At 41.6% G+C, this 24,659-nt stretch overlaps 2 protein-coding genes across 2 annotated transcripts in view; both read right to left on the reverse strand.

Moving 5' to 3' along the window:
* On the reverse strand, nucleotides 1-14,208 carry LOC308292085 (YTH domain-containing family protein 1-like). The gene is made up of 9 exons (XM_080734315.1): nucleotides 13,731-14,208; nucleotides 12,515-12,542; nucleotides 10,359-10,453; nucleotides 8,288-9,013; nucleotides 6,867-7,217; nucleotides 5,844-6,146; nucleotides 4,964-5,476; nucleotides 3,299-3,343; nucleotides 1-2,286 (listed from the first exon to the last, which is right to left on the reverse strand). Exons 1-9 carry the CDS (start codon nucleotides 13,758-13,760, stop codon nucleotides 2,260-2,262), a joined length of 2,118 nt encoding a protein of 705 aa, XP_080590441.1. The 5' UTR covers nucleotides 13,761-14,208; the 3' UTR covers nucleotides 1-2,259.
* The window catches only part of LOC308291847 (sodium/potassium-transporting ATPase subunit beta-1-interacting protein 3-like), a gene marked incomplete at both ends in the record, with an annotated part of 14,697 nt that continues 4,231 nt past the window's right edge, over nucleotides 14,194-24,659 (reverse strand). The window contains 4 exons of the mRNA XM_080733976.1: nucleotides 14,194-14,383; nucleotides 20,672-20,736; nucleotides 22,106-22,306; nucleotides 24,470-24,550. Of these exons, the coding sequence (XP_080590102.1) occupies nucleotides 14,194-14,383; nucleotides 20,672-20,736; nucleotides 22,106-22,306; nucleotides 24,470-24,550 (537 nt within the window). The remainder of the gene's footprint in view (nucleotides 14,384-20,671; nucleotides 20,737-22,105; nucleotides 22,307-24,469; nucleotides 24,551-24,659) is intronic.

Raw genomic sequence — 24,659 nt, forward strand, 5'->3', positions numbered from 1 at the left:
TGGACGCTAGGATTCAAGTGGTTAATATAAAAAAGGAGACCCCCTGTTGAAGACCCTTGCTCTAGTAATTAGTAAAGAATGCTAAATTTCAGGGCAACTAGGGCTGGGCCATACAAACTAAATTAAATATCACCAATATTATTTTGACCAAATACTAACATAGATGTTATTCTGCATCAAAGTTGACAGCCTATTCAGGAAATGGAAAAAGTCCTATTATAGAGCATCGCAGCGGAAGTGGTTTACTGGTGCCACTAGAAATCTCCCATTAATTTTTCCCCATAGACTTTCACGAAAATATTTATGACAATTATGTTAAGCCTTAGAACCAAGCCATCCAGGATCTCAGTGAATCTTGACCATAAAACCTTTGATCCTAAATAAAAACATATTTTAATATTAAATTATTTGATAGACTAAATTAGACTAAATTAGTGATTTTCAAAAGAATATTTTCACAGAAACAAAGGTTTCATGGTCATGATTCACTGACATCCTGGATGGCTTGGTTCTAGGCTTAACATAATTGTTATAGATATTTTAGTAGTATGAGGAAATGAACGGGAGACCTTTTAGTGGTACCAGTAAACCACGCCCACTGTGACGCTCTATTGTAATAAACGACGATAAACTCGTCAATGTTGCGCCTGTAAGAATAGCTTGTGTTATCTTCTTTGTATCAGTCATGTATGTAGCAACTCTCCGTCGATAAACTCCTTGCAGCGATTATTTTAGAGTTTGGAAGCACTCGTTTTCACTAACTCAACTTCCATGCTGCCTCCTGCATTATGTGCAATTTGGAAGCAGGTGGTGCCTGCAGGGCATGGAGTGATTTACAACGAGCGCTTCCAAACTGCAACACGTAGAAAAATAATCGCTGCACCCTGCACAGAGTTTCACCCATTAATAAGACAGTGGTTCTCAACCTTTTCAGGCCGCGACCCTGAAGCACTATGAGTTGAGGCATTACATTTTGTATAACATGGTTCTATTGTGAAAATAACGATCTACATGCTCACAACGCCTCGCAACTATTTTCACAATTTCTCCCCCTTATATTTGACAATTTCGCCAATGTTTAATTTTTCATTTTAGAGGTATTAAAAAAGTTCTTAAAAGTCCAAAACAAATCACTTTAGAAATGTGCATTTAACCTCTACACACTTAAACTGTGTGTTGGTTTGTTTACTGTTGAGTGAGAATACAATGATGCACATTAAGTTCGTCATCTGGGGACCCCCCAAAATAATTCCAAACCGACCCACAGGTTGAGAACCACTGCATTCAGGCTGGTTTTACAAATGCCTTATTTATTACAACATGTTTCCAGCACTTTAGAGATCTTTCAAAAAAGGTAAAAAAGAATTGTAGATGTACAGGCTCACGGCATGAAGTGGAGCGCTGTGAGCATGTCTATCTGCATTTTTTAGTATATCTGCCAAGTCTAAAATAACACAGATGCTTTGGGTAAATGACAGCAAGTTGCACATTTATAACATGACGGTGGCTTTTCACAAAACTCAGGCTATCTTTATTTACGTGCAATATTGATGAGTTTATCGTCATTTATTACAATCAGCTATAATAGGACTTCTTGGAAGGTTTTGCAAGTTGCAACTTAAGATGCTTGCGGCTCACCAAATACCTAAATATCAATCATTTTATATTGTGATAATATGAATTTGCAAAGAAACGTCAGAAATAGCAAAGATAGGCCATCTACAACCTCACAGATCACCTATTTCTGCCATTAAAAAGACAAAGAAAACAAAAAACTAAACAAAAAAACATAATCATGTATAAAATAAGGCCTAAGTGATTAAAACCAGGGGAAAGACGACACTTACGTAAGTCATATCACGATACCCAGACGAGATCTATATAGTCTCTTATCACGATATCGATACAATATCGATATATTGCCCAGTCCTAGTTTCAAATAAAGAATTATATAAGGCAAAAGAAAAAGGAGAAAAAACTAAAAGAAAAACAGAGAAACCATAAAACGATGAAGCAGATTTTGGACCGGTGGAACTGGCTTCATCCCCGCACGACTTCCTCTCGTCCAACTGGCAACCACGCGCACGGCGCGGCCAAAAAGTTTGAAATGGGCCAAAGTCACCAAAATTAAATAGAAAAAAAAAAAAGTTAGTTTTCAATTTCTTTATGTCCTCTTGACTTTTTGTTTCGTTTTGTTAATCTGACTTTCAGTATGTCCGTCCGTCCGAGCACAGCTGTTTTTAGGGAGCCCACAGTCTTCTACTGTTTACTTCGATTCTGGCGATCCTTCAATGAGAAAAGGAGCAAAAAATTACAATGGCAAATTATGACGGTTCATGTTTCAGGCCGAATGCCTCCCTTTATACTCTGTAGCAGAACACAGGGGTTAAACCCAAAGAAAATCCCAAGACTGAATTTTATTTTCAGACCAAGTCCCAATATCTTGACTTCTGAAACATGGTGCACGCAGTGCACACCAATATTTGGGGTGTTTCCCTGAAGATCTGAACCGCCTTCACTGAATGTGTGTGTGCCAATCCATGCTTCATTTTATAGAAGTATCTTCTGAAGTTGTGTTGTGTTCTATTGCTGGTCTGGCCAATTCAAATACTCATATCTTGAAATGATAACTGCTTTTTAGTTTGGAGATCACTTGACTAGCATTTTGACGACTTTGACATTCACGCTGCGGCCATCAATACACCTCACCCTTATTTATATATTTTTTTTGCAGATCTTCACTGATTTCAGAAATAGCCCCTACGGAATCCTCAAGACTGAAATCAGTCCCAGGACGGAGAACTTTAACCCCTGAGAACAGCTCCGTCGACCGGCCGCCGGAAATAGCAGATCTACAAGCAGTGTGGCCAAAGTCTGCTTATTATGCGTTTGTCCACAGACACTCCCCCATCTGAAAATATTTTGTGCCAGGGACCCCCATTCGACAATTGTGTTGTTAAAAATGTTTCAAACTTATTCCTAATATTCCAAAAGATTTCCAAGACTGGCTGATATTTTCAAAGAGCTGATGTATGTATATACTGTATAAGGGTTAAACTCAGTGGTAAAACCAAATTTGAGCATGCAGCCATCTTTTGGGCTGGTTCTCCTAGACCTATCTGCTTCTTTCTCTCTAAACCTGGCAACCTGGCAACTGATATTTTCGGCATGTGATGTCGTCGGTTGTGCGACAAAGTATGAATGGGGCTTGAGTTAAATGTCACCAGCATCACAGGAAGAAGTTATAAAAAACTGCTGTCATACAACAGAAGATCAATCAAGAAGAGACATGGATTACCTGATCAAGTCGAGATCGGCTTTGTATTGGAGCAGGTTCATAGGTCTGTTGAATAAACCAAACACAATCTCATCACAAAACACATCAATCTATGGCTGAAACTAGACACTGTTTTCTTGGAGATTCTCTCCATTACTTGTTTTCATTTAATTTTCTAGATACAGTACGTCAACGTGGAACAACCTTTGAACAGATTTATATTAGCATCAATTTTGATTGTGATCCAGTTCCAATTTTTCATGCTGTATTCCATGTGAGTGCTCTCTCCTGATTGGATAACATTGGCCTGAAAATGATTTTCCGGTTTACTAAGGAGCTGGGGAGACAGGAGAGACCCCCGTTACTGAACAAACACTATAGCAATGAGTGCCTTCAGAATATAGAGCTATTTAACATGTAAAATCACGCAACCTACCTTTAACAGGTTTATATCTGCCAATATATAACAGGTCATATATTGGCAGAATCTGGCTTCTTTGCATTTGTTTATACTTTGCATTTGGTATTATTATTTTAACTGTGGTGAGATATTTTGTTGAAAGCGGGACAATCCCGGGGTACTCCCGTTAGATACAGGATAGGTGGGCACAGGGAAATCTGGGCACCTCGATGTAGAATCGGTTATTTTGTCCAAAATATAAATATAAACTACGCACAAAAAGTAAGGACGTCGTCTTTGAAGATTCTTGTCTCCCCACACAAGAATCTTCTTGACGGCCCTGTATATACAGACAGACCCATCTCAGAAAATTAGAATATTGTTTGAAAAAGTATTGCAGATGCCACAGCAGAACCCCAAATCATAACTGACTGAGGAAACCTATCCCACTGGACTTCAAGCTACTCTGACTTCAGAAGGTTGACATTTCTCTATCATAAATCCTTGTTTTCAGTGGTCTTGTGTAATATTGTAATATTTTGAAATATGGAGTTTTGATATCCAGGAGCTGTATGCCATAAAAAAATCTAAATGTTAACAAAAAAGGTTTGAAATAATTCACTGAATGTGCAATGTATCAAGAATATATGAAAGTTTCATGAAATATATTAAAGTTTCAAGAAAATGTACTTTTTCACAATATTCAAATGTCTTTAGTTGGATCTGTATACTGTATATGAAAAATGGTCTTAAGTGAAATAAAGTATACATGACGTGAACAAGCACGGTACATCATTATCAGACTTCATTTTACCCTTCAACTTTATGCCCCAAAATGACTCGATTTACAGTTTCTGTAGCAACTGTAACAATTCTGTCCAATGTTTAACTATGTAATGACGATCCTGTATACTTTCTTTTACTCAAGACCATGCTTCAAATAGTTTCCATATTGAAAAATGTTCATATATTTAAAAAAAATAGTGGATATAGCAGATCTACAAGCTCACAACCCATCGCGACGCGTTGTGAGCTTGTAGATCTGCTATTTCCACTATCAATGTTCTTTTATAAGTATAGATTTGTCAATTATGTCAGTAATTTCTCTCTATATTTAGGCTGTGTGTCATATCTGCCCATGTTCAACTTCAAAGCCTACAAGCCAAACAGAAACGTAATCGCAATTATTTGAGTGACAATTAATCATCGTGTAAAATGTCATACTAATCGTGACAGCCCTAGCCTGACCCCGTCACCCTCCCGTTCAACGCAGCAACAACGATTACCTTCCTCACCACCTCCTCCTCCTCCTGCTTCTTCTCGTAGTGGGAGAAGTCGTCGAAGATGGAGGTGGTGTGCTTGTAGGCGGCGATGATCTTCAGCACCTGCTTGGCCTTCTCCAGGGGAACCTCCTGCGTGTCGCGCGAGTTGGTCACCGGCTTGTTGTCGTTGTTCTCCAGGCGGATGTGCCGCAGCTGGCTGTTGGGCACGTCCTTGACGAACAGCCAGCCCACGTCGAACTTGCCCTTCCACTTGTCCTGCGCCCACACGCCGGCGCTGGTGCCGTAGTCCACGGGCGAGCGCATCTCCGCCACGCCGCAGAAGTGGCCCGAGCCGTTGACGCTGAACAGCAGGTAGACGGGGCCCTTGGCGTTGAGCTGGCGGAAGGCGGAGTCCAGCCGCTTGTTGCCGTGCTCCGTGCTGCACCAGATGGAGTACTTGATGGAGCGGTGGATGTCGTCCTCAGAGTAGCTCTTGATGATGAAGACGCGGCCGTTCTTCACGTTCCAGTCAAAGTCCTTTTTTTGGGGGGTGGGGTGGGGGGGGGGTGATGGGACACATGGGTTAAAAAGGCGGTGTAAGACAAGTGGTTTCTTATGTTGGTTAAAATGTTTTTTTTGTTTATTTTCTAATCATTGCTACAGAGCAGTGTTTCCCCAACATTTTTTCTGCCAGGGCAAAATATTCATAGCCAAAAGATCATAGCCACACCTAGATATACGCCACCGCAGCAGCACCTGTTTACCTGGTTACCATGGTAACCAGCTAACACGTCCCTGGACGTGATAACGGGGTCGTGGCGTCACACCGCGGTAATTCTTATCACGTTCCTGGACGTTTTTGGCATCACAAGTGTTAACATTGCTTAAATGTTCCCGTCCTCACCTTGGGGTTGTAGCTGTGGTTGGCTCGCAGCTTGTCCAGCACGGGGTGGGAGGGGTCCATCCCCGGCCCCGCCCCCGGAGGACCGCCTCCTCCTCCGTTCCCCACGCCGCCGCCCGCCAGCAGGGCGGCGCCAGCGCCCCCCTCCAGGCCGCCCCCTCCTCCTCCTCCCCCGTAGCCCGGGTTGTTGTTGCTGCCGCGGTTCCGCGGGGCCACCCAGCGGGTCTGCGGCGGCGGGGGGTGGTGGTGGGCGTGGTGGTGGTGGTTCTGGTAGGACTGCCCAGAGTGGGGTGGCGGAGGTTGCTGCTAGGGGTGGAGCGATATGAAAAAAAAAAGATAATAATAATACAATATCACAATATTTTTCCAAGCGGTATCACGATACACACGATTTTATCACGATAGAGGGTATGCGCGTGACATCATCATCATCATTCCCGGAAGTTACGTGGGAAGGCCTACTGAGTGGCAAAAAAATACTTTCTGGCCTTGACAGCCCATGCATCCAAACAGAAAAGTCATATCTGATTGCATTAAACAACGTTAAACTCACTTTGGCACTCGATTTGCCACTCGATTTACCATTCATTTTTGCATGCGCATACCCTCTATTATTATTCCATGTAGTTTTTTATGGTTATTAAAACAAACATTTTTTGGTTATTTATAACAAAAACTAAAAGAAAAAAGGAGTAACGGACCGTTTAGACCAGTGGTCCTCAAAGACGGGTCCATTTAGTTTCATTTATACTGTCAAAGTTAAGGGGAGACCTTGACACTTTAAGGTTTGAGAGCTACAGATTTAGACCAAAATGCTGGTTTAAATTCAATTCTGCAACGGATCTTATTATTAAGATTCATTGCAGAATCTATTAACAATTCAACATAATTAGTTTTTATTAGGCTCCCTCATTGTCATCACGATATATACGATATCTCTGAAAAGGCATATCGTGGAGACATGGTATTGTCTCAGACTCTCAACGATATACCGTATGTATCACCATATGGCCCACCCCTCTGTACCTGCTGCTGCTGCTGCTGCAGGCTCATCTGCTGCACCAGGCTCTGCTGCTGGGCCGACTGCTGCTGCAGGGAGGGCCCCAGGTGGGAGTGGTGGTGGTGGGGGCCGCCGTGCTGCATCTGGGGAGGGGGCTGGTGGTGGTGGTGGTGGTGGGGGTGGTGGGGGGGCAGAGGGGGGTGGGGGGTCACCTTGGCCCCCGCCGAGCCGCCCTTGTTGTCCCAGGTGCCGATCTCCATGTTGTGTTTGATGGGCGGCGGGGGCAGCGCGCCAACTCCTCCGCCGGGCAGCGGTGGCATGATCATACCGCCGCCGCCGGGCTTGTTGCTCTTGTTGGTCTTGACCTGCGTGTAGGGCTGTGTCACAATTAGGACATTGTTTGTACATGACGATTAATAGAAGGTATGCTCTAGGGCATTAACCAAAAAGTCGACAAGTCGACTCCCACCAGCGAAAGTCGAAAGTTGAAAAATCCAAAGTTTTTTTCTTATTTTTATCCTTTGTATTTTTTTTACCATTATTTTTGCTCCATGTGTATGTATGTACAGCATTCAAACAGTAGGATTGCTTATTGTCAAGGACAGAATGATTCTCTCCTGTTCTGACTGTGTTTTTTCAATGGAATGATCACCGGCAGTCCTCACTCTGCCATTAATTAACGACCAACTTCATGCGTTGGATGATTGGATCCCACATTATGTAGGAATTGGGATTATTATTATACAGTGATGCTGCTTGCAATGGCATCTATACGATTAACATAAAAACAAAAGCCATATTAAGGGAGAAAGGATCGCTTTAGGCTATTCTATAAAGTTCAGCGGTAAGTAATTTTCGGGTTTTGTCGTTCACGCAGTCGACGCAAGTTGATTTCAACTCAACTTTTTACTCAGTCGAGTCGACTTGCAAAAATCACAAGTCGTTAATGCCCTAGTATGCGGATGCATAAAGTGAATGGCAAATCGAGTGGTAAAGTGAGTTTAACATCGTCTAATGTCGTTTAATGCAATCAAATAGGACTTTTCTGTTGGATCAAGGCCAGAAAGTACGGTAGTTTTTTGCCACATAACTTCCGGGTATGATGATGATGTCACGCACACACCATCTTCGTCATTCAAATAATTGCAATTAACGATTTAATTGTGTTTTTGTCGTTGACAATTAAATTTCTCTTTGGCTTGTGGGCTTTGAAGTTGCACATGGCAGATATGGCACATAACCTAAATGTACAAATAAATTACTGACATATTTGACAACTTTATACTTAAAAAAAGAACATTGATAGTGGAAATAGCAGATCTGCTATTTCCACTATATTTGAAAATGTATGAAACATTTTGAACATGGAAACGATTATGACAAAATAATTGCGATTAAGTCAAATAATTACGATCAGACGATGATGTAATAACTGTGACAGGCCTACCTGCGTGGGCTTGGCGGGCTTGCTGGCGATGGCGGCCCACGACGTGGGCTTGTTGTTGTTGACGGCGGGCATGATGGGGGGCATCCCGATGGGCGTGCCGCCGTTGCCCGCGATGCCAGCCGCCGCCACGTTGATGTTACCACCACCGAGCACCGAGCTGACGACGCTCTTCACGCCGACGGAGCTTCCCCCGACGCCCACGTCCCCCACGCCGCCCACGCCCAGCTTCAGTCCCAGCATGCCTTGCTCCAGGCTGTTCATGCCCGGCGCCTTGCTCAGCGTCTCGCTGTGGAAGCCCGTGGTCTGCCCGTCGGGCAGCAGCGTGCCCCCCAGGGAGCTGGGCGGGTAGCTGTAGCTGCCGCCGTACGCAGAGCTCTGAGTCTGCTGCTGCTGCTGCTGCTGTTGCTGCTGCTGCTGCTGCTGCTGCTGGCCCTGCGAGCCGGGGCCGCCGGCCGCCGCGCCCCACGCCGAGAAGGCCGGGTTCTCGGGGAAAAAGTTAAAGCGGTGCGGGTAGATGCTGCTGCCCAGGCCGCCCGGCTGGCCGAACACCGTGTCGTGCATGAAGTGGTGGTCGCCGTTGCTGAGCGGCGCGTAAGGGGTGAGGTACGGGATGGGCGGGTCGCCGCCTGTGGACCAGGGGGCCTCGCTCAGCGGGTACGGGAACCCGATGGAGGGGGCGTAGTAGCTGGACAGGTACGGGTCCGTCATGGACTGATAGCTGTTATTCTGGAAAGATTACAAATAATAATAATAATAATTACTGACAGAATGATGCCAGATTTAAATGAAAGAAAAAAGATCCTGTTCTATATACATAGCAACATCTAAAATGACACGGACGCTTTCCCCCGTTTTCAAGGGGTTCCTGGAAAAGGGACGAATTTGGGATAGATTTGATTAAAGTTTCTATTTGAGCACTTAACTTTTATGCAATGAACAATCAAACGAGTACAGTAAACATAACAACACACAAACTGAATGTTTGGAAGTTGGGAGCCATTTCTGAATATTCCATCTCCATCGGGTGGAAACCTTATACAACATGTCCAAAACGGTTAACTTCTAGGATTCAAAAGCAAAAGTAGCAAAAATAGCAGATCTACAAGCTCAAAACGCATTGTTTCACGCCAGGTTTTGAGCTTGTGGATCAGCTACTTTTGATCTGCTACTGCTTTTGTGTGACGCTGCAGTGCAGTAGTTTTCAACCAGTGGTCCTTGAGGAGGTTCCAGGTGGTCCCCAGCTAAATGATGGAGAGTTGGTAAACAAATAGACCCTTAGATCTTTCTTGAGAGTGTAACATGAAACCAATTGGACCCTTATGGGTCCAATTAGAACATGTTACACTCTCAAAGAGTTACAGTATAGTATTGTTAAACATCTGCATTACTTAATTTACAATAAGTCTACACAATTAGGGAATGTAGAAGAATTGATATTTTGATCAATGTTTTGCCTGTTATCTTCTCCTATGTTAACACATCAATACAGCATGGAATTGTGGACATAATATCCAACGATAACGAAAGTATTCTTACATTTTGGGTCTGAGAGGCTAAATCTCATCAAACGGTGGTCCGTGGCTCAAATGCAGAATAAATAATGGGCCTTGCTTGATATGTAAAGGGTTGAAAACAACTGCTGTAATGTGGTCAACTAGGGCATTCATTTACAAAAAACAGAAAAACGTTAACAGAATGGATTTCTGCTCTACAGCCACGATATTGTAAAACAGACCAACAGAACGTGTCTGTTTCCTACCTGGTTGGACTGGCCAGTGAGATAGATAGATACATGTTTCCTACCTGGTTGGACTGGCCAGTGAGATAGATAGATAAATGTTTCCTACCTGGTTGGACTGGCCAGTGAGATAGATAGATAAATGTTTCCTACCTGGTTGGACTGGCCAGTGAGATAGATAGATAAATGTTTCCTACCTGGTTGGACTGGCCAGTGAGATAGATAGATAAATGTTTCCTACCTGGTTGGACTGGCCAGTGAGATAGATAGATAAATGTTTCCTACCTGGTTGGACTGGCCAGTGAGATAGATAGATAGATAAATGTTTCCTACCTGGTTGGACTGGCCAGTGAGATAGGGCTCAAAGTCACTGTCGTGCACTGTATCCTTCTGGTGGAGGGAGCCATTCTGGACTGACACTGGAAAGGCTGCAAGAATAACAATAAACGATAATATTAATAATATGAAATCACTATCAGACAAGCAGATACGGGTGCTGATCTTCAAAGCATGATCATTACAATTCCCCCAATATGTGCATCATCAACATGCATGGTACATGGTCAGGTATCTGTCAGAAAGAACCGCGTTCTCTACAGCTGGGAGAACATTGAATACAACATCGATATCCTTAGAAGCTACAATCCAGGACTTATTTTAACGAATAAAAGGTTATTTAACCAATCAGTATGGTAGTGTCCGGGTAGCTCAGTTGGTAGAGCTATCTGAAAAAACTTCAGAGCTTTTGTCTCCTCTCCAGGTTTGGACAAATGCACCGCACTTCTCGTCAGGATCAAAAGGAGCAAGAGCCTACAGAGTGCCGCGTAAACACCAACACATCACGCCCATGATCCTCCGTTCACTCCAACGGCCCGTCGCTTCCCGAATCCGAATACAAGATATCCCTGTTAACCTCGGCTCATAACCTCCGCTTTATCGGGCCTTCTGCTCAGAACAAGTGGGGTGAGGGATTCCCTGCTACAAGTAAACCCCCTGGACATGACGCTGGTACGTCGCAGGGACTGATGCTAGCCTCATTCCCAGCCTTTAAGGCCAGTCCACACCAATGCAACTCTTTGCAACATGTAACTACAGTACTTGCAACCATTCTCCCCAATGACAGTTGCAGGAGTTGCATTGGTGTGGAATGGCCTTAAAACTGTTTTGTTAACTTGCAAGGAGCTGCGACTAGTTGCATCGGTGCAACCTGACCTTTACTCATCTGTGAACAGTGTGAAGAGAAAAGCCTGGTCACGTCCTAATGCAGAGAGTGTCTATCTTTTTCGATCAATCACAAGCACAACACTTGTTTCATTCACAGAGAACGTAAGCAGATTTATAATTAAGCGGCAACGTTGTTTCCTTTGGCGATGCTTCATCTGAATCCTGATACTTCTGTTTAGACACTTAACTGGTTAGGTCTTGCCTAGGCCTGTCACAATTATTACATAATCGTCTAATCGCAATTATTTTGTCATAATCGTCATAATCGTTCGTATTTTCAAACATTTTCCAAAATAGTGTAAATAGCAGATCTACAAGCTCACAAGGTTGTGATGATTGTGTTGTGTCTATTTCCACGATCAATTTTCTTTTTTTAAAATAAAGTTGTCAAATATGTCAGTCATTTCTTTGTATATTTTGGTTATGTGTCATATCTACCATGTGCAACTTCAAAGCCTAAAAGCCAAACAGAAATGTAATTGTCAGCGACAAAAACACATTTAAATCATTAATTGCAATTATTTGAGTGACAATATTATTAATTGTCAGGTAAAATGTCATAATAATCGTGACAGCCCTACTAGTCTTGCCCAGCACAAATCCATCCCTAGTTGATGCTGAGTGACAAGCAGGGAGGCATAGAGTAACGAAGTCATGACGTGACTCGCTCATCCCCCGGTTCCAATGAAGTAATTCTCTATGGAGAATAACATTGAGTCATCTTGAATCGTCTCATATAAGCATTGTGGTCCAAAAATAAACAAACGGTCTTTGTGATATTGTCGGCGAGGTGGCTCTGTATGGTTTATGATAGTCAGTCACTCATATTTGATAAAGCTTGTCCCTAGCGAAAATGTAACTAATTCGGCAACGGTAACATTAGCGTTTTCTCACCATCAATACTTGAGTCTTCATATCCATATGAGTCAAACCGCTGAGATAATTTGTTTATAACTGGAACACAGTTCTTATATGACGCGATATGAAAAAGGTCTATGGGAATTCAGAATGGGGGAAGAAAACCGCGAACCAGGTAGGATGTGTAAATTACGTCACACTTCACTACTCTATTGGGAGAATATGTAGTCTTTGGTGTGACCCGGCCAGGGGATCGAACCCGACCTCTCAATATGGGGGTGGCGGACACTCTAACCACAAAGCCACTGGGCTGGTTTCTCCCCGGATCAAAGTGTCTGCTGAATCATCATCTCTGAATGCCTACGTTGTGAAAATGTAAATTGTGAGAAGTGGTGGGTTTTCTTTACCTTTACTGGCATCTTGTCCTTTCGATGTCTTGGCGACCGCGTTGAAGAACACGTGCGAGAAGAAGATGGGAAATAATTAGTTAGTTGTGTGGGGCATCATGTATCACTTTGATATGTTGACATTTACAGGTGATTCCATCACACGCACGCACGCACACAGTCAGTGACAATCAATCAAATAAACCACAAAATCGCCAGCGAATTCTGCAATCCCAACTGAACAACATTGACAAAACCTAATTGTGATTCTTTTATAGAATAAAAATATCAATTTATATATATAGAATTGTGATATAAAATGTGATCAGTATCAAGTTTTGTAGTAGCCTATATATTATTTCAGAACATGGAAAGAAAGAAATATCTGTCACTTTGCAGGGTCTACTAGACAGACAGACAGACAGACAGACAGACAGACAGACAGACAGAGGGACATACTTTATGTATCTATAGTCTACTGAAACAAAAACGGTTTTGATTTAAAAGCAATCAAATCTCTAAATGCTCTCATTTGCAGCTCCTGTGTATTTATGGGTTAAAGACAGCATAGTTCATAATCATCACAACATCAACTTGCTGTTTAATGCATGTGAGCCATTATTAGCCTACAAAAAAAAAAAAAAAACAGCTAGCCTGCCTGGCATGAGTGGCATCATCCTCCTGCCTGGCATATATAGGGTGGCATCGCATCCCTCAAGCCCTGCAAGAAGTGTGGCTTGGGCAAAACAAGGGAGACAGAACAGATCTACAAGCGAACGTTAGCTTGTGATCTGTTCTTTTTTTTTTTTACATTATCACCAAGGGACAGTTTGTTGTCGCAATTTCGTCGTCAGATCGCTCTCTCTCTCTCTCTCTCTCTCTCGTAGATGATAGATCCGTTTATTTTTCGCCAAAGCGAAGCGACCACCTGCTCTCTCTCTCCCATCTCAGAGAGCAGAAACACGGCCAACAGAACATAACAGGCCCTGGAAATGGAATCAGAACAAGTCTTCTTCCATCTAAACCAGTGTTCTCATAGTGGATTCTAAGGATTCTGTGGGTTTCTTTAGTGAGGGGTCTAAATTGACCTATGCAAGTCTGTAACTCTGACAGTGTACAAATGGAGCCAAATGGACCCAAACGGGTCCATTTGTACGCTGTGGGGAGACCCTGAAATGTGAGAGTTTGAGAACCAGTAATCTAAAAACAACCCCTCCTCCCATTAAAAGCACCTCACCTGGGGGTCAATACTTGTGGCAGACATCATTCATCAAACCCTCCAAGGCGTCGGTTGACTTGGATCCTTCAGGAGGCTAACAGCAACAATAAAAAAGGAGATTCACAAACTGCGCGATCAAGAACGATTCTCTAGTTATCTTTGAAGTGATCAGATAGTGATGTTTTTGTTTAGTGGATGATCGCTCCCTGCTAACACTTCTTCCACTTCTTTAGCATCCAGCAGCCAGCAGCAAGCAGCAGCAGCAGCAGGCTAGCAGAGAGAGCCACACAACCTGCTTGCTTTAATAATAAAAAGCTGTGGATGGATCAACAGTCTGGGTGTTGTGGTGGTCCGTGGTGGATCCCCCAGGATCATCCGGATCGATGGGGGTCTGTTGGTGCTGCTGGGAGGGGGCTGCAGATACAGGGCTATAATGTTGTTGTTTGAAGCCCCTGGCTGTTTGGTTGTGATCTCTGGTTCCTTACAGTCCGTTACATTCCAGCTTCATCTGGGTGATCTGGCCCTGTGCTGTGTAGCTGTAATGCTGTATGCTGTGCTGTACAGTCGGTGGCTGCTGCTCATCACTTCCCCTCAATGGCACCCACACATCCGGGACACTGGCCACGCACAGGACGTGACGTGGGCGACGCAAAAACTGGGAGACGCAAAAACTGGGAGACGCCGCACGTAAGGTGCGTGAGAGCATATGCGTGAGAGCCTCAGGAGTCGATCATTTCCAAACGGATGGATCAGTTCAGGTCAGGATCACAATAACATTAATTTAAAACAATATAATTCATATAAAGTGATTACAAAAAAAAAATGCATGGAGGCCTATATGTGATAACACATTTAATTAAATATGAAAAAAGGAACATGCCTAACAATACAATATTATAAAATACAATATTCATTTATAAAATTATTCATTATCATTGTAGCCTATATTAATTAATTATATGATATCAATTAATATAAAATAAAACAATTTAGAATAACGTAATTAATTGCTTGATTGATTGAAAAATTTGCATAGGTTCCATATAGTCAGGCGGAAATTCTGGAAAAATGCCTTCTATAAGCAGGTTAGAGGCATTTGGGGGTAAAAGTGGGTAACCAGGCCATTTTACATAATTCAGGGGTGCAGAATCTGAAAAACCTGGTTACCAATCAAAAATTTGAGTTTTTTACCTTCTAATTTGCATAACAAAGTGGCTACCGAATTGTACATTTTGAACTATTTATTCAAGCAATATTTCTCTTTCAAAAAACTTTTCATTATTTTATCATATAATCAGGGTTTTGCGAACACCCAGGACAGTTTTTGAGTTGCTTGATTCAGTTTATATTTAGATATTTGATATTCATTGTATCAGACACGCCCCCTTCCTATACAAACCCATTGTAACTTCAAACTCCATTTTAACCATGATAGATTTAATGAAAACACCCGTCCTTTTTTCTGGTGACTCCTGACGCCCTCCTAATACGTGAGCAGGTCGTGTTCTTTCGATAACTCCTTTCATTTCTTTTTAATAATTTATTTTTTGTATTTATTTATTTTTCATTTTCCCAAATAATTATTAAAAAGAAACTAAAAAAGTTATCGAAAAACACTGCCTGTTCGTGTATTAAGAGGGCGTCAGGAGTCACCAGAAAAAAAGGATGGGTGTTTTCTTTGAATCTATCATGGTTAAAATGTTTTTGTATTTAAGTGAAATATCTCTTTTAAATAAAAATAAAACATTTTAACCATGAAAGATTCAATGAAAACACCCATTCTTTTTTCTGGTGACTCCTGATGCCCTTCTAATACACGAACAGGTAGTGTTCTTTCGATAACCTTTTTAGTTTATTTTCTATAATTATTTGGGAAAATGAAAGAAATAAAATACAATTAAGAACTTATTAAAGATAAATGAAAAATGTTATTGACAAAACATAACCTGCTCACGTATTAGGATTATATCAGGAGTACCCAGAAAAAAGGACGGGTGTTCTCATTAAATCTATCATGGTTAAAATGGAGTTTGAAGTTACAATGGGTTTGTATAGGAAGGGGGCGTGTCTGATAAAATGAATATCAAATATCTAAATCTAAACTGAATCAAACAACTCAAAAACTGTCCTGGGTGTTCCCAAAAGCTTGATTAGACGATAAAATTACTAAAGGTTTTTGGAAAGTGAAATATCCCTTGAAGAAATAGTTTAAAATTGACAATTCTGCAGCTATTTTGTTATGCAAATTAGAAGGTCAAAAACTCAACATTTTGCTTGGTAACCATTTTTTTCAGATTCAGCACCCTTGAATTGTGTAAAATAGACTGGTTCCCAACTTTTACCCCAAAATGCCTCTAACAATCACATTTTTCAGAAATACCACTAGACTAATAGGGAAAAGTACAACTAAAAGGAGATCCTATGGTAAGCTTTTCGGCTTATTTAAACAGGAACAACTTTGTGTATCTCATATAACATTGAAAGACAACATATAAAGCGATATAGCTAGTGTATAATTACACTATAATAAAACCAGTAAGACGCACATGCACTGTGCATGCATCCCCCTGGGTGACAGCAGACTGCTGGGCAAGCGCTGGCATAGGATCAACTTTGACCAAAAAAAAGCACAGACCTTGTTGGTTGTTTAAGTTGGACAAAATGTGGCCATATTTTCCCAAACACCATAGATAGACCACGTGAGACTGACACAATGTCCATATATGGGCATTCCCAGATATGGGCTATGTCCATATATGGGCATTACCAGATATGGGCTTAATATTGATGACATCAGGGATCTCCATATATGGGCATCATCTGGGAATGCCCATATATGGACTTGATATTCATGACGTTTTCGGGACGGGTAGGGCGTAAAATGTATGCTAATAAACCCTTTTGTAAATCCCGCCCCATTCTGCCCTGTTACTATGATGGGACATTAACCCTGGGCAGATTGTTTTTATAGTGGAAGTGGATGGGATTTTTTTTTCCCTTCATAGCCTCATTACAGCTATATAAAGTACCAAAGGAAAAACACCTAGGTGATATTAATAAAAAGGGAAGACAAAGGTACAGTAGTTACATTGCAAAACAGGGGGTTTACCCGAAAATATATGTTTTAATTTGTTTAATCCCAGTGGGACAGAATCCTCTTTGCAGATTCTTTTATAGTAGTAGTGGATGGGATTTTTTTTCCCTTCATAGCCTCATTACAGCTATATAAAGTACCACAAAAAACACATCTACGTGATATTAATAAAAAGGGAAGAAAAAGGTACAGTAATTACATAGCAAAACAGTAGTTTTCCCCCGAAAAATAAATGTTTTAATTAGTTTAATCCTCTGGATCAGAGATAGAAAGAGAAGCGCATTGCATCTTGGGTACTAGGAAGAGGACAGAGAGAATGTTTCTCCTCACATAATAGGCTGGCTTTTCGTAATTCTGCCCATTTAAATTATATGTACCCAATCGTGACTCTTAGACCATTGATAAGGTACATGTGAACTAGTTTGTTGAAGCTTATTCGTTATGATGAGCGAGATCGCTTGACGCTTGCCGTCGCTATCACCGTACCAGCCGATCTCCGTGTCGCGCACTGCGGACAGTTGTTGAAAGCCACATTCAATATTCTCCACTGCACAAACTCCACCCCCGATAGCAAAAAGTGAATGTTTTTTTCTGGTTGGCCAGTCAGGGAGTCTCAGGGACCAATCAGAAGGCTGACAAACGGTCTATTAGTAATGCCTAACCTCGCCCACCAGGCTTTCTGAGGGAAAGCCTGTTTGATCCGGTCTAGGCGGAAACCACAAGCCGAAGAAGCGGCGTCGCTTTGTTTTGGTTCCCTCCGTTTGTTTCCCCAATCCCTATTAAAATGCTCGAGTAGCCTAGTGTAGTCTTGCCAGTCGCTACGAGTTGGAATAAAAGATGCATAGGCCTATACCAGACACATTTTTCAAAAGCAAAACTACGCAGCATCAAGGAGTTTATTAGGTAGGCCCTAAAAGTATGTCCTTGAGCACAGGGGAATTATTTTGGGTTGAAAACTGAATCCGGTTTGATAGTTCCGGCAAATTGTAGTCCTTTGAGTACTACAACATGACGTAAAGTGGTTTCCTCTCCCGACCGGATCAAACCTCGAAAAGTGAAGCGATCCCTGACTAGTAATGCCCGACGGGGCCTCGGGCCGGCCCAGTTAGGACCAGGCCTGGGTGAACGGGCCCATTGAGAACGCTGAGCTGTTCGAGTCATCATTGTGATGTCAGAACAGGTCAGTGCAAATGAATTGTCTTGGCCATTCATTTGCAACATCATTGTGATGTCAGAAGAGCATGAGGTGTGACAGACAGACAGACAGACAGACAGACAGACAGACAGACAGACAGACAGGTTTTGCCGGTTTTCATACTAAATAGTGACCTACGGTCGCAACTATATCAAAACATGTCCACAAGCACAACTGATGATGATGACGATGGAGTGGAATTGATTTTATTTTTTATTGTGTTTGTTGATGTACATTTATTATGCAAGAACATAACAAATGTCAGTTCTGCAGAACAGATCCATTTTATTGCACAGAAACACACATATAGTAGAGTTAATGGTCACTTTGTTCCAACTCAGACCTCAGAAAATGTAGAATAATTCAAAATGTTTGGACAAGACACTGGAATCTGTTCCTTATTTACATATGGTTGCCGCTGGGGCAGAAACCATGTATGTCAGTGGTCCAGGGACCACCAGGGGTCCTTGAGGGGGTTCCAGCTAAATGATGGAGAGTTAGTAACCAAATGGACCCACATAGATATTTAACTCTTACGGGTCCATAGAGTTAAATTAATGTTAAAACATCTGCATTAGTTAATTTACAAAAATGTTTACACAATTAAAGAATGTAGAATTTTGGTCAACCTTGGCCTGTTATCTCTCCTATGGCACCAACATCAAAACAGAAAATTCGATCAAACGAAGTCCTGGGTCTGAGAGGCTAAATCTCATCAAAAGGTGGTCCGTGGCTCAAATGAACCAAAAGAACCAGAAATGGAACCAATGTAATTATGATTTGGACACAAGCCCTTGTTAATACTTTTCATTTGTTCAATATTTATACAACTGAAGGGCTGTCTATACTGTCTCCGACCACCAAACTTTGTCAGAAAAGTCCGGTTCAACTACAACTACAAAATGAAGTCACTCGCAACTCCTGAAAAGCATTACCCCGAATTAGAGTTCAGAAAGCTGCGCGTCAGAAAGTCGGAAACTCTCCGACGAAAGGTTTGGTGGTCGGAGGCAGTATGGACAGCCCTTTACAAACACCACTTTCACTTTAACTTAGAAAAAAAAAGGAAATAGCAAAAATAGCAGATCTACAAGCTCGCAACCTGTCACATTGCGATGTGCTATTTTTGTGACTTTTGTGTGACGCTATTATGATGACTTCACTATTATATTTATTTCATCCAATCAGGAGAGAGAATCAATTTATCAGATTCATTCATGAAAGAAAAATAAAGCTCTCTCTCTCACACGGACGAACATACATACACTCGCACACACACATATAAATGTATTATTACAAGGCTTAAACATATCATATCAAATACAGATATACAGAGTAAATTCAGATGAGGTCCGGTGCAGAGGTCATTATAAATTCTCCTGAGAACAGTGAGTAGAGTGTATAGGTCACAGTAGCTGGGTTTACATGGAAACCTTTCTTCTAATCGGATTAAAATAAACCCGATTGAAGGTTTTGGATCAAGTGTTTACATGTGGTGAAATCAATCCGATCTGGTGTTTGATCGGGGTGGGGAAAAGGTGTAGGCCACCCGTCTGCACCCGATTAGAATTTAAATCGGGTTGGGCTTCATCGGGTTTATGGAGAATTCTGATCTGGTTTATTTTTAATCTAGTTTTAACCCGATTAAAAGTGTCCATGCAAATGCAGCTAGTGAGACAAGAGTAGAAGGCTCATGTTGTTTTATTCAGTGGTTCTCAGAGTGGGGGACCACCAGGGGTCCTTGAGTGGGCTCCAGGGTGGGGGGGGGGGGGGGGGTCCCCAACAAAACAAGGAACAGTTGAACCCCATTTTGTACTTAGCCGATCTACAAGATGGTTGCAGATGTCAGCTTGCAGATAGTCTATTTTCGAAACATTTTGAAATAAGACTTATTTTGTTTTTACAAATCTTGTTTTACGGGGGTCCCTGGCACAACACCTTTTCCAATGGGGGTCCCCATGTGGCCAAATACATGACATTGGGGGTCCTTGACATGAAAATGTTTGAGAACCACTGGTTTTGGTCCCGCAGTAAACAATGCTATATCTGCCCCGAATCCCCCAAAAAGCAATTAAAAATTACAGTGCTTGTTTGATCTGCGTCCGTCACCAGTGGACTGGTCAACGTCTTCCGCTGGCTGGTCACTTGTAATCTAGAGACGACATTGAATATGAATATAATTTTGTGCGTGGATGGATGATGTTTTGAGCAAAAGTAAGAAGTGAACGTGATATGAAATGCATGGAAATGCATATGAGGTATTAAGTAAGAAGGGAAGGTATACAGTACCTACCTACCAATTATGTTAGAAGAGCAACTTGGATGGATGGTGAAATTCAACTGTAAATAAAAACAAATGTGACACAGCACGTAACTAAAGGACCACTTCACCAACTTTCAACCTATCTTCATATAATTGGTCGATCACAGACTGCATTTTAGTGAGTATTGTTTAGTGAGGACCAACTAATATGAAGATAGGTTGAGAAATTGCTGATGTTGTCCTTTAATTATGCAAATTGAAGGCGCAAAAGGAACTTCTGTCATTAATGTTTCTTTAAATCATGAAGTTGTATAAACATATTTATGGGCATATGTAGGCACACACCATCTGTCTCATTTATTTTATTTTGAGTAGGCCTAAGTGTTTAGGTATGTTTAATCATGATATACTTACAGCTGTCGTCCTGGTCTGGGAAGGTGCTGACGACATAGCAGGCGTAAACAAAGCCCAAGAGCTGTGGAAGAAATCACCCATCAAACCTATGGCACGTCACACTTAACTAAACTTATTTGTGAGCATTTATTTTGAAGGCATTCATTTTTTTTCAACAACTTAAAGGTAGTGTCAGTGTTATTTTTGTGTTTAAAACAAGACTTCTTGGTTAAAATGTGAAAGCTCTCTCTTACAACAAATCGAGCAACATAATTTAACAACCAACAGTGATTTGCTATAGTGTTCACTGTTCAGTGGTGTGTCTCTAGTTCTTTAGTAAACAGACATTTTGGCTGCATTTTTTATTTTTTTATTATTATTTTGTTGTCACAATTTCCAATTCAACTCATTTATTCTCTATTCTGTATGAGTTTCCTGACTGGATCAAATCTGTATCCCGGTCAGCAAATCTATAGCAAGGGGGGGTGCGGTTCCTAGCCTCGTAAACCACCCCACTTGGCACTTCCGGAAATTGCATGTGTATTTGTTTGGTTTTTAAATTGCATTTGAAATCAAATGCAAATGCAGTTTCTAGAAGGGGGGTTGGTTTACAATTCCAGGGGTCCCCAGCCAAATGATTCATACTGTAGTTAGTACAGTATGAACCAAATGGACCCTTATGGGTATGTAACTCAGAGAGTGTACACATGGAACCAAATGGACCCTGACGGGTCTGTAACTCCATTTGGTTCCGTTTGTTCACTCTCAGTGTTAAATTAACACAACACTGACGATACTACAGTGTATTTTGGGGATTACAGAGATGAAAATGGCATCAAATGCAGGTCAGTGGCCTGATACATATCAAACTGGAGTCAAATTAAAATGGTTTTAGAATCACTGCTATATAGCCATAGAAAAAGATTGAGAACCAGGGCTCTCAATGTTTCCCAAACAGTGGGTCGGGACCCATTTGTGGTTTACGAAAAAAATGTTATGGGTCACGACTCGAATAAAAATCCCATTGTCTAAAGATTAAAAAAAGATATATATACTTTTTAAAACAAACGAACAATTCTAAGAAATGTCATAAATAAATACAAATAATAAATGAGAAGTATAGTGAAAATAGGCTAGCCGATCTACAAGCTCGCAATGGCAAGGAGTGAATTTGTCCCGAATTATTGTAAAATGTTCTGAAGGGCCGAATTCACTCGTCGCCTCGCAATGTGGCGCAAAGCGACACGCGTTGTGCTTGTAGATCTGCTATTTTCACTAATTTGGGTCCCAGACAAACATCTAAACTCTCTTTTCGACCTGAAAGGTTTGAGAACCACTGCTCTATATGCCACTATAGTGATGACTCTTATCACAATAGAGCTATTTAACTCTTATTGTAACGAACAAACAAACCAATAAAACACATGCTCGTATTCATAGTGTATACTCACTGATATGAGGAGCTGCACGATGCAGTGCAGCACCTCGATGTACTGATACGCCAACCAGCAGCTGACGATGGTGATGAGCTGCGGGTTCTCCTGGCTCTGCTGCCACCCGGTGGCCTGGATGTCCTTGCTCTGGCAGCCCGGCCAGTGGTCCCTCCACCAGGAGTGATGAGAGGAGACGCCCAGGGACAGGATGTCACTGTCCTGTAGGGGGCGACGATAGGGTGATAAATGAGTGATAACTGATAAGAGAATACCCCCAGGGACAGGATGTCACTGTCCTGCACCCGGGATCAAAAAACACTTCCTATTAGAGATGTAGCGGAAACGGTTTCTCCTTCCCGATACCAAATTCGATACCCATAAACTTGCATATGGGTCGATACTGAGAACCGGTCCGATATACAACGTGTAATTTAAAAATCACACCTATTGTGAAGTTAGCAGTGCTTATGAGCTTGGCCAATGTGGCCCTGGGCGTAGGGCTGTCACAATTATTACATAATCTTCTAATCGTGATTATTTGACATTATCGCAATTATTTTGTCATAATCGTGAATGTTGAAAAATGTCAGAAATAGTGGAAATAGCAGATCTACAAGCTCACAACGCGTCGCATCTCGACGCGTTGTGAGCTTGTAGATCGGCTATTTCCAATATCAAAGTTATTTTTTAAGTAGTAAGTTGTCAAATATGTCAGTAATTTCTTTGTAGATTTAGGTTATGTGTCATATCTACCATAATATGCAACTTCAAAGCCTAAAAGCCAAACAGAAATGTAATTATCAACGACAAAAACACAATTAAATCGCTAATCGCCAATTATTTGAGTGACAATTAATCGTCATGTAAAATGTCATATCGTGACAGCCCTACCTGGGCGTACAACAAACCTTGAGCGCTTTGTGCCAGGTCAGATAGGGCCACGCTTCAGAGCCCGGACAACAAACTTTGAGTACTTTGTGCCAAGATGTATTCAAAATATGACTGTAAATTACACAATCATCATGTGATAAATTACTTGGTATCAGAATGGCATAGACTGGCATATAACTCAGCAATACCGATAGGTAGTAGTAGTAAGCAACATTGGCAGCTTTTCTGATACTGGTGTCAGTATCTTTATTAAATAGTAACTGAAAGTTTTAATGTTCACAATCTACTTCTGTCCACTCACTGCAACATGATAATAAACATGGATGAGGTAGAGCAGTGGTGCTCAAAGTGGGGTCCGGGACACCCTCAGGACCAGGGGTCCTTTTGATTGAAGACTTTATTAGAAGTTTGCATAAGTTTGGTGGGTGCCTAGGGGGTCTCCAGTAAAATGAGGCACAGTTTAAAATTTACAGAATGTACTGTATAATGACTATTCAAATGGGTTATAAAAAAATCCTTACAAGCAGGCCTGGAATTTCACTATTTTAGGGGCAAGGCCACTTTGCCTTTGGTGTTGTCCATTTTTTGAGGGCACAAAGGCCAAACGCCAGGGCAGGAAGGCCATCAAATAAAACAAGATTTTAGTCCATTGAAAGAATTTGTTGAAACTGCAGTGAAATAGATAAATGATTGTATTTACAATCTGATCCATGCTCAGAACTGCACCATTCAAAGTTACTGGAATCGGTTTAAAGATGGGGACTCGGGGTAGTTAAGATTTCAAAATCTCAACAAAAGACACTGGTGTCTACATGACAAAAAAGAGACACTGGTGTCTACTGTCTACATATTGACAAGTAAGAGACACTGGTGTCTACTGTCTACATATTAACAAGAAAGAGACAGAAGAGAAAGTGGTATAGTGATCTGGGGCATTAAGGCCACTGTGGCCTCAGGTCATGCTATTGGTTTCATGGCCTCCATGAAATTCCTGCCCTGCTTACAAGCTCACAATCTTATAAAAATATTGCCTATCAAGCTGCACAATGATATGTTTAAACATCTTTTCCCTAGCAGAAAATCTTTTCAGATGGGGGTCCACAGGCATATTATTTTGGGTTTTTTGACAAGAAAATGTTCATTGAGGTACATGACATACACTTCAACACAACAATGCAGTCTTTATAACAAAGGCAAACTACTGTAGACCGATTTCACAAAATGACTCTGAAATGTCTAAGTGAGGATATTCATCAAACAGAAACATAACGTGAATGTATTGCGTTGTGTTCCAGCGATACAAGGCGGAGCAGATAGAGGTGTTTGTACCATGGTATCATGCGAAGGTAGTAGTTTAGTAACTGTAACTGTAGCTGTGTGTGTGTGTGTGTGTGTGTGTGTGTGTGTGTGTGTGTGTGTGTGTGTGTGTGTGTGTGTGTGTGTGTCTCTCTCTCTCTAATTATCAGGCCCCTCCGTGAGCATTAGTCCTACCTTTGAAAGGTCTCCCAGGTCCAAGTAGAGACAGCTAACAAAGACATTCCACCCAACCCACAATAACGTCCACACCAGGTACTGCCAGAGGGGGAAAAAACAAAGACAAAATGTAGTAATCGTTGACAAATAAATATACACTTTTACCAAAGTTGTGATCTGTTATTGTTTTGTAGGCAGCACCGAGTGC

This window comes from Nannobrachium achirus, assembly GCF_963921795.1.
Source record: "Nannobrachium achirus genome assembly, chromosome: 9".
NCBI classification, from domain to species: Eukaryota; Metazoa; Chordata; class Actinopteri; order Myctophiformes; family Myctophidae; genus Nannobrachium; species Nannobrachium achirus.

Coding starts and splice junctions, on each gene's coding strand:
- LOC308292085 (XM_080734315.1), bottom strand. CDS start 13,760: ATGATGTCTGCCACAAGTATTGACCCCCAG. Junction 6,147..6,866: donor TGCAGCAGCAGCAGCAGCAG/GTACAGAGGGGT, acceptor CTCCACCCCTAG/CAGCAACCTCCGCCACCCCA. Junction 5,477..5,843: donor ACCACAGCTACAACCCCAAG/GTGAGGACGGGA, acceptor CCCCAAAAAAAG/GACTTTGACTGGAACGTGAA.